This window comes from Cannabis sativa, chromosome 5, assembly GCF_029168945.1.
Source record: "Cannabis sativa cultivar Pink pepper isolate KNU-18-1 chromosome 5, ASM2916894v1, whole genome shotgun sequence".
In the NCBI taxonomy this organism is placed as follows: Eukaryota; Viridiplantae; Streptophyta; class Magnoliopsida; order Rosales; family Cannabaceae; genus Cannabis; species Cannabis sativa.
Genome location: NC_083605.1, coordinates 4276778 through 4286720, shown reverse-complemented (window position 1 = coordinate 4286720; position 9943 = coordinate 4276778). Strand labels below are relative to the sequence as shown.

At 31.3% G+C, this 9943-nt stretch overlaps 1 protein-coding gene across 1 annotated transcript; it reads left to right on the top strand.

Moving 5' to 3' along the window:
- Positions 1 to 1144: 1144 nt before the first annotated feature.
- Positions 1145 to 6630, top strand: LOC115716232 (uncharacterized). Its single transcript, XM_030644984.2, has 5 exons — positions 1145 to 1479; positions 2859 to 2924; positions 3102 to 4302; positions 4404 to 5329; positions 6079 to 6630. Exons 3-5 carry the CDS (start codon positions 3132 to 3134, stop codon positions 6424 to 6426), a joined length of 2445 nt encoding a protein of 814 aa, XP_030500844.2. The 5' UTR covers positions 1145 to 1479; positions 2859 to 2924; positions 3102 to 3131; the 3' UTR covers positions 6427 to 6630.
- Positions 6631 to 9943: the final 3313 nt, after the last annotated feature.

Here is a 9943-nt window from a genome sequence, read left to right as displayed (position 1 = left end):
ATAATATTTACTCTTATAATAAGCATCTTCTCTATTCTTTTTATTGCTGAACTTCTGAATATTTTACATGCGTATAAAATAAAAGAGAATTGTTGAAAAGTACTATTAGTGCCCAATACTCTTCTTGATATTATACCACTAAAAAAGTATCAGGTCCCATATAATTTAAGAAAATAATTTTTAAGTAATATCACTAACTAATTGTAGAGCACTATCTATAAAAAGTATTGAATACTACTAGTCCCTAATAGTAATACTCAAAATAAAATAAGTATGTGTATAATTAAATATATATATATATTTTTTGTGATTGTTAATTTTTCCGAGTGTAACTATATACACCATTACATAAAAAGAAGGGTAAATACTATTTTAGACCCTGTATTTTGTAAAAGTTACAGATTGGACCCTGTGTTTTGTTAAATGACAAAATGGACCATGTATTTTCTAAAATAGTAAAAATAGGACCCTGAGCTTAATTTTTGATAACTTTTTTTTAATACAACCAACTTGAAGACAATACTTAATACGAACAGATACAAAAAATGTAAACAGTTTTGTCATATAGCACTTTTAAATCGGATTATAATTAAACTTTATTTTGACAAAAAATCAATTCAGGGTCCTATTTGTACTATTTTAGAAAATACAGGGTCCATTTTGTCATTTAACAAAACACATGGTCCAATTGGTAACTTTTGTAAAATAGAGGGTCCAAAATGGTATTTACCCTAAAAAGAATAATTTATAATTTCTCTATGTACACAAAATTAGAAATGTGCTTAGGAGAAAACTGATTTTCTCACCAAACAATTTTTCAATGTCTATATTTATATATTATTGATGTATTGTACATTGTTGTTGTACTAACACATGAATGGTTTAAGTTTTAATAGCATGAAATTAAAAGCATAGATTTTTAAGTGGATTTTCATGCCATTTAAATTTAATTATGAATGATGATATTGGGGTTAGGAAGCTCAATCTCCATAACCATTAAATAATATTCATATTGTAAGGTGGACCCAATAGAAGAAACTTCACTTTTCCTTACTAATTTCATAGTGAAGAACATGGGGTGTGCCCACTAATGTCCTCACTTGATTGTGACCCTTATTCTATTCTTCTTCCTTTTCTTTATTGCAGACATATCAGAAAGAGAGAGAGAAAGAAAGAAAGAGATTGCTTAGGTTATAATGAAATAGTGAATCAAGCATCAAAAAGTTCAGATTCCAAGGGCAGATCTTGAATGTTATAAAGCTACTATATACACATAATATATATAATAGCTTATAGACATAATACTAATTTGCTTTTTTGATGTATACTATAATGAATGTTTGTATCTTTATACCTTAAAAAAAATACCAACTTTACAATTTACAGGGTCTCAGCTAAGGAAGCAACTCAATTAGAAGATGATAAGATTTAATGTCATTTTGGACCCATGAAGACTTGCTTTCTTAGGGGTTTTTTCAGGTACTAATTATGTGTTTGTTTACATTCATTGTATTTGTAATTGTATATATATATATACACATTTGTTTAAGTTACATTATTATATGTTATTTTTTCAGAAAACACAATGAGGGGGTCGGTGGGTATTAGTCTTAATTCTAAATCAATTAATCTAAATATTGTATTTTAATTAATTTTATTAATACCCATCTGGAAAAAAGTTTGAAAACTTGTCAATTCTTATGAGTAATATCCAATAATTTATCAACTATATTTAGTTTGATGTTGTAGGTTGTTTAATACTCCCCCAACATCATCATCATAATGTGGTCCAAGTTTGAGATATTGTGTTTATTTGGTTCATACATAATTTTCTTCTTCTTCAAACATGAGCCTTAACTTAAGAGGTGAACAATATTATTGAAAAATATCTCCTTTTGGTTTAAATAGTTTCATTCCTTTTTTGTTTGGGTAATGACATGAGAACAAGACATCCATTTTCTCATTATATTAAAATAAAAGCACTTTATGTTTGTAGTCTTTTGGTATAACTTTTTTCCATAGCATTTTAAACATTTTTTAATTGTAGTTTTATACAGATAAGCAAGTCATGAAAAATAATATTATAAAAAAGAGAAAAAAAAAAAACTCAGATTTGTATTTGATTGATTATATGAATATTTATTAGCTAGCATTTTTGCCATACTCTCTAACTTTTCTAATTGTTAAAATTTTTTTATCAATCATTGAGATTATTAGATTTAAAATTTTTTATCTAATTTTATTTAATTTACTAATTCGGTGATTATCCATGTACTAAATCACACTCTCTGAATTTTGATATCTACTTAATCATACTACTCAAACTTTGATATGTGTCAAATCATACCTCCTGAACTTTCATCTATATTAGAATTTTCTTATTAAAATTAGATAAAAGTCTTTAAATCCAACAATCTCAATAGTTAGAATTTTTAACGGTCTTCAAAGTTTAGAAAACATAATTTGATACATTTCAAAGTTCGGACGTAAAAATCGTAATGAGCCTATTTATTATTTATTTTTTTTCTACCTATCAACCTCAGTTATCAGTAATGGTGACAATCAACCAGGAATCTAGAAACTTTTGCTTCCTATTGCAGTGATGAAAATTTGAGAGAGAGTAAAGGATGAGCAAGTGGGTTTATTTATTTATTCATTTATTTTTGATTAATTTTTATTTTTCTACTTGAGGGGTCAGTCTTTCACTGAAAACCAGGGAACAATATATATTTTTACTGTTAAAGTACAGAACTTTTAACAGATTCTGGAGTAACACACGTGTAAACACCATTGCTTTTGGCTTTCTCTGACCATTTATAATGGGAGAAAAGGAAAACTCACACATCACATTTATGCAGAGTTGGGTCTGGCTAATATGCCTTAGGATCTTGTTCTGAGAATTGAAGAAGAAATTCCAACCTTATGTAAGTTTCTTATATTCAAAGTTTGAATCTTTATCAATAATCTATAATGGGGTTTTGTCAATTAGAATGATTCCTTTTCAATTTTTGTTATTATGGATTCTGGTTCAGCATTTAATGCTAAGTCTGTATATGTCTTTCTTCCCATTTGATTATTTGTGTTATTGTTTTTCAAACTAGAATTGATTGTGGAAGAAAAAATCAGAGTAAATGGATGAGAAAGTGGTCCCCAATGCAAAGTCTTTAATCCTAGAAGATAAGAGTGATGGCCTTTATCCCATGTATTTTGGTGTTTCTTGTGCTTTTTTTGCTGTGAGACTCTTGTCATTACCTCATAATAATATGGAAGATGAAAAATGGTGTGACATTAGAGAAAAAATGCTTCAAGGAAGTGCACAGCTCTTGGGGTTGCTTGTGTGGAGAGTTCAAAGAGAAGAGAGTGAGAAAAGTTCTGAACTTTTGCTTAAGCTTGAGAATGCTGAGGCAGAAGTTACCGAGTTGAAGAGACTAAGGCGCGAAGATGCAAAGGCGAATGAGAAAGTTGTGAGCATCTTTGCTGCTCAGGAGCAAAATTGGTTGGTTGAAAGGAGGAAACTTAGGCAGCATATTGGTTCGTTGATGAGCGAGTTGAGATTTCTTGAGAAGAAGAAGGATCAAGCGGTTTTGGAGATGAATGAAAAGTTTAAGGAAATGGAGACTTTGTTGCAAAGTAAGGACAAGGCTTTGGAGGAAGAGAGTGAAAAGAGGAGAGAGTTAGAAGAGAAGATTAAAGATGGTGAGAGTTTGGTTGAAGAGTTGAGAGAAAAAGCGAAACAAGAATTGCAGGATCATTCTTCTGAGCTTAGAAAGCACAAAACTGCATTCATTGAGCTTGTGTCAAATCAAAGGCGTCTCGAGGCTGATATGAGTAGAGCAGTTAGGCAAGTTGAAGGGAAGAAGAGGGAGCTCGATTCGGTGTTGAAGCAGAAGGAAGAATCTGTTTTGATGGTTCAGAAACTGTCTGGGGAGATTGTGAAGATGCATGATGATTTGGAACAGAAAGATAAGATTCTATCAGCAACATTAAGAAAATTCAAGATGGATTCAGCAGAGAAGCAAATGCTTTTGAAAGAGGTTAAGTTGTCAAAAGCTAAAAGGAAACAAGCTGAGTTAGAAACAGAAAGATGGAAGGCTGTTTCTGAGTCTAGACAAGAGAGGCATTCACTTAGGAATATGTTGGCTAAACAAGTCAATTCTAGTGAAAGAGGGCCAACAGGCTCATCTCACTTGCACATTGGCCACACCAAATCACAACCAAGTGATGTTCTTATGGGGTTTGAGCATGCTGCTGATTTCAGCAATGAATCTGATGGTTTTTCACCCCCTTATGACAGCAACCGAGGTAAGAAAGAACGAAGTACTCATTCGCCTTTACAATTGGCAAAATGATTGAAATTTGTGGTTTGAGTTGTTTCTGATTGTTCTTGCTTTTGTGTATGTTAGCTGATGTTAAACAGGTTGAGAGTTGGGTTCGGTCAGAAGCAGAGAGGTATGCTTCTGCAATCGAACAAAGGCATCGGATAGAGATTGATGCTTTTGTAGAACAATTGAGACTCAAAGATGAGAAAGTAGAAGCTTTTAGATGGAGGTTGTTAAGTATGGAACTAGAGTCTAAAAGATTACAATCCCATATAGAGGGATTGAACAAAGAATTGGCACAACTCAGACATAACAACATGAAGATGGGAGCATTGTTATCAGAACGCGAAGAAGAACTAAATTCCATGAAAGAACAGTTTGTGGCTCATCTAAGGTCATTAAATTTTCAGAAGAACAGCTTCAATTCAAGCTCACAAGACTCAACAACATCAGCATATGATGATCATGCCAGTTGCTCACAACAACTTAACTCGAAAGAGCAAGAAACAAAGACAGTTTCCATTGAAATGTCAGCAGAGGAAGGCACAGATGAAAATCCATCTGTTGTTGATGATCAGTCAAGAAGAACAGATATGGTTTTGACAGTACAATCTCCTGACAAAGAGTTTGATGAACAGAAAGAGTTTGTTTCGCATGAAGTTCTACCCGAAGGGGGAAGTTTATCAGAAGGAGTAGATGGTGGCGAGAAGTTGAAAACAAAATCGGTTACTCAAAAAAGTTTGAGCAGAACAAATAGCTCTCAATGGCGAATGGATCTTCATGCTCTCGGTGTCGCCTACAAGCTCAAGAGGCTGAAGCAACAGCTTGTTATGCTTGAAAGTTTGAGAGGAAAGCAAGAAAGTGGTGAAGATAATAAGGAAAAAAGCAACAATAATAATGATGGAGAATCTGATTTGAAAAGTGTAATATCATTAATTTCTTTGCTGAACAAACAAGTTGGAAGGTACCAATCTCTCCAAACCAAGGTTGATGATCTTTGCAAAAGGATGGTAAGCTCTAATTCTATGTGGTAATTCTTACTTCTAGTGTTTTAAGATTCATTGCTTTTGCTATTTTAAGATTGATTAGAGATATACTTATGAGATTTCCTTAAATATAAAATATGCATAATGAAATCACTTGATAAAAATATTAGAGAGTCCCACATTGATAATATGTAGATACTAAATACTATATATAAGATACATGGACTACTCCTCTCATTTCCAATTAGTTTTAAGAGGGAACCCATATTTCTTGACATGGTGTTATGTATGGACTACTCCTTTCATCGCCAATTGGTTTTGAAATAAAATCTCATGTTTCTTGACATGATCTGATCCTATCGACTCTAATTAAATTCTTTTCAAACATGACCATTTTTTATAATTAGATGAAGTTTCTTTCTTGGGAAATATTTATATATATTAGAGAAACTTGTGAGATTTCCTTACTTCTAATGTTTTAAGATTTATTAGAAAAACTTATGAAATTTCCTAAAATATAAAATATGTATAGTATCTAAGTAGATTTAAATTGTGAATCTTACCAAAAAAATTGTAATTTCTTTAGTAGGATTTAGTTATGGTGTACTAAATAGAATCACATCGATTTAATCCTATCCAATCCAATTCAATATTTTTCAAACACGTCCATTTTCTTTATCACAAGAAATTTCTTTCTTGGAATTTCTTTAAATTTGCTAACATGCACAACTGATTTATTACAATGTTTATGTGACTCATTTCATAAATTGCAGCATGATAGTGATCTAGAGCTATACAGAAGAGACTCCAACACAACAAGAACAAAAGAAAAGACCAAAAAACTAGAGCACTTCTTAGAAGAAACATTTCAGCTTCAAAGATACATTGTTGCAACAGGACAGAAACTAATGGAAATTCAATCCAAGATTAGTGCTGGTTTAGCAGAAGATGTCAAGGACCTTGGCGAGCCTGTAGGAAGCTTCGACATGAAACGCTTCGCTGATGCTGTTAGAACGCTCTTCCATGATGTTCAACGAGGTCTCGAAGTTAGAATAGCTAAAGTTATTGGAGATCTTGAAGGTACATTGGCTTGTGAAGGGATGATATGCTTGAGAAGGTAGTAATTAATATAAAAATTAGTAACAAAGAAAGAAAAAAAAACATTGAAGGTTTGATTAGAGTTTTGTACTGATTAATGTAATTTAAAAAAAAAATGTATAGGAAAATTACACATATTTGTTAATGCAATAAAGTCTTGTTCTAGTCTTATGTGGTACACACATTCAGTTTGAGTAGAAAAAGAAAAGACATTATTTTCTCTCTTATCATCACCATATGATTTTGGTTTAGTATAGACTTGTGATTTGTTAATAGTAGTAGAGAGTTTTTGGTGTCGTTTTTTTTAATTAAATATATATCTACATATAACATATATCTTAATGTTTCATTATTTTGGACTCTGTGTTTTGTAAAAATTATAGATTAGACCTTCAATTTTGTTAAATGAAAAAATAGACCCTGTATTTTTAAAAATGATACAAATACGACCATAACCTTAATTTTTGACAATTTCACAATTCTAACACGAACAAATGCAGAAAATTCAATCAATTTTTTCATAATACATCTATGTCGGATTATTATTCAGTTTTATTTTTTGACTAAAAATCAGTTCAGAGTCCTATTTGTACTATTTTGAAAAATACAATGGTAACAAGCCTTCATAGAATTATTGAATAAGGAGTTATTCACTTATTTGGTGATGAGGGCAACTAGCACATAACCGCTTGAATCGTTCCCAATATTTATACAATGACTCTCCTGCAACCTGCTTGATTCTACAAATTTTTTTTTTTCTGATGCTTCCAACTTTAGAGACTGGAAAGTAATGCTCCAAGAATACATTCTTCATGCCATTCCATTTCTCAATAGTACCAGGTAGAAAATAGTACAACCACTCTTTAGTTGCATCCTTCAAGGAGAAAGGAAAAGCCCGCAACTTGACTTGTTCTTCAGTCACCGAAAGAGATTTTATACTAGAGCAGACAATATGAAACTCCTTTAAATGCTTGTTAGGATCTTCACCAAGCAATCCATGGAAAGACGACAACAAGTGAATGAGGCCTGATTTTAGTTCAAAATTGACGTCGAAAGGTGGATAATGGATGCACAGTAGTTGTTGATCAAGATTTGGCACGACTAACTCTTTCAACGTCCTATTTTTAGCCATGGTCTTATGAGAATTGACTGAGTCGTCAAAATTTGACTCGTGATCAACTAATAATGGCTTTTTGACAGGACCAAGAGGTTGAAAGAGAGGATTATCAGTGATATATTTTGACGAGAGAGAGCAGACGATGACTCAAGATATTATTTTACTCATGATATTCTCTCTTGAGTATCACCTTCACTAGACATGTACATCTAAAATTGCCAAAGTGAAAATAAGTTAGTAAGACAAAAATTAAATATGAATAATAGAATAAAACAATAGTTCCTGACAACAACGCCAAAATTTTTATATGTGTCATATACCGTATCAAATTTACTAATAATTTTTTTTAATACTTCCAGTTATTTAAATATAACAGGAAGTAAGGGTCGATCCCACGAGTACTATGCTTATTAATGACAAGAATAAAAGGAGCTTTTAATTATGAAGATCAAATATCATAAATTAAAAAGCGAATAGATGTGGTACTACGATATTCAAGAAATAGTTAAAGGTTAACCCTCAACAATCATCTTTAATTCCTGATAATGAATGTTATTTTAGATTTCCAATTAATATCGATCCCGCAGATAACGCCGAAGCAGTCAATTATCATAATCTTCCTATTACAAGTAATTAAGGTGAAGCATTTATTAATTAACTCTTTTACCCAAGCAGTAAATTTATGAAGCGTACAATTTATTTAAGTTAGATAAAACTTTAAAATCAATGGAGATAGATTAATCTAGGCTATAAATTGGTAAAACATATAACTCATTTAACGTAGGTTCTATTCTTCATTACAATTAATAATACATTTGAAAATATTAAAAATTACAATTTATCACAGACACTTAGAACCTGTTAGGTTATTTTTAGTATTAATTTTAGATTAAGTTTAGTATATTTTTAATTGAGTTTTAATCGTGTTTGGAGCATTTTTACGCTTGTTATCTTTTATTTTTTCAGATTTAAAATAAAAGAAGATTAGAAAATATTAGAGGAAAAAGATGGGAAAAAAAGATAAAATATCTCACAAAAAGATGATATTTAAAATAGAGAAAATTGTGCAAGAAAATAAAGTTGAAACTTCAAGCCTGCATTAGACTATCTTTTGATTAGATTTTGGAAAAACCAAAACATAAAAGTTCAAGATCTCTCTTTTATCTTTCCGAAACATCTTGAATCGTCAAATTCCGAGTAATATCGAGAGAGTTATAGCCAAAATACTATTAGTCAACGCAGTAAAAGACTCACTGTCGAACTCCAACACGGGACGCGGCCCAGCTTTAGCATGCCGCGGCCCAGCCCCCTAAACAGCACAAAAATCGTATTTTTCTCTCACGTGGGTGGTGGGGGTTTCCTAATTCGAATAGGCATTTAACATGTGCGTTTTTCTATCTTTTTAGTCCCTGAAAGCCTATATAAAGGGTGAACTGGAGTTGATTTTAGTGAAGCAATTTTAGAGGAAAAAAGGAGTACGAATTTTAGAGACAGAAGTCAATACTAGAGGCATTCTGCAGAGGGTTTTCAACATTATTTAATTTTGTATCTTCTTCTCTTTCTTAAAGTTAATATGTGTGATTTTGCTTCCATGAACATGTGTAGCTAAACACTTGATTAGGGTTAGATGGATGTTGTTTGACATTGCTTTATGGTTTTAATATGATTTATTTCCTCCCTAATTTCTATGTATTCTATTTCATTCGTGCTCAATTACCTTTTAATTGCCTGGCCATCAATTAACTGTTTTATGATTTCGATGCGAGATCTGAGAAGTGAGTGTCGATTATGCTATAGTGAAATAGAACTGAATTTCGATATAGGACAAGAGTACCTGTATGGTTTAGATAGCTTATAAGGTTTCTATGTTTAATGCCTGTTGCATGTTAAATTTATCACGAGAGTAGAAAGTTTGCATGTGATTGAGATTTATATATCTGAGAAGACTATAAATTACCTTAGTAAACCTGCTATTGCATAGAAATTGATAATAGAAAGATAATCATATTAATCCATATTCAATAGATACAATTGAAATTGAAGCCCTAATTTTTATTAACTGTTAATTTTCTTAAATTGTTTCTCCTATCACTGTTTTTATTATTTTCTAGTTTTAACGTATTCTTAATTTTTATTTAACCAAATAGAAGTAAAAGTTTAATTTTAATGTACTTAACTACAATCTTCGTGGGATCGACCTCACTCTTGATGAGTTTATTACTTGTAAACGATACGTGCACTTGCGTGTGCAAAATATCACAACAGAATCCTAAACTATTAGGTGAATAGTAATCCTAAGATGAAAATAGATTAAAGTAAAACCTAATTTAGTGATTATCTAAACAAGATTAAAACAATTATCATGACATTAAATATATAGAAGAATAGAAGCAACTCAATATAATGGAAACTAAGAAATTAAC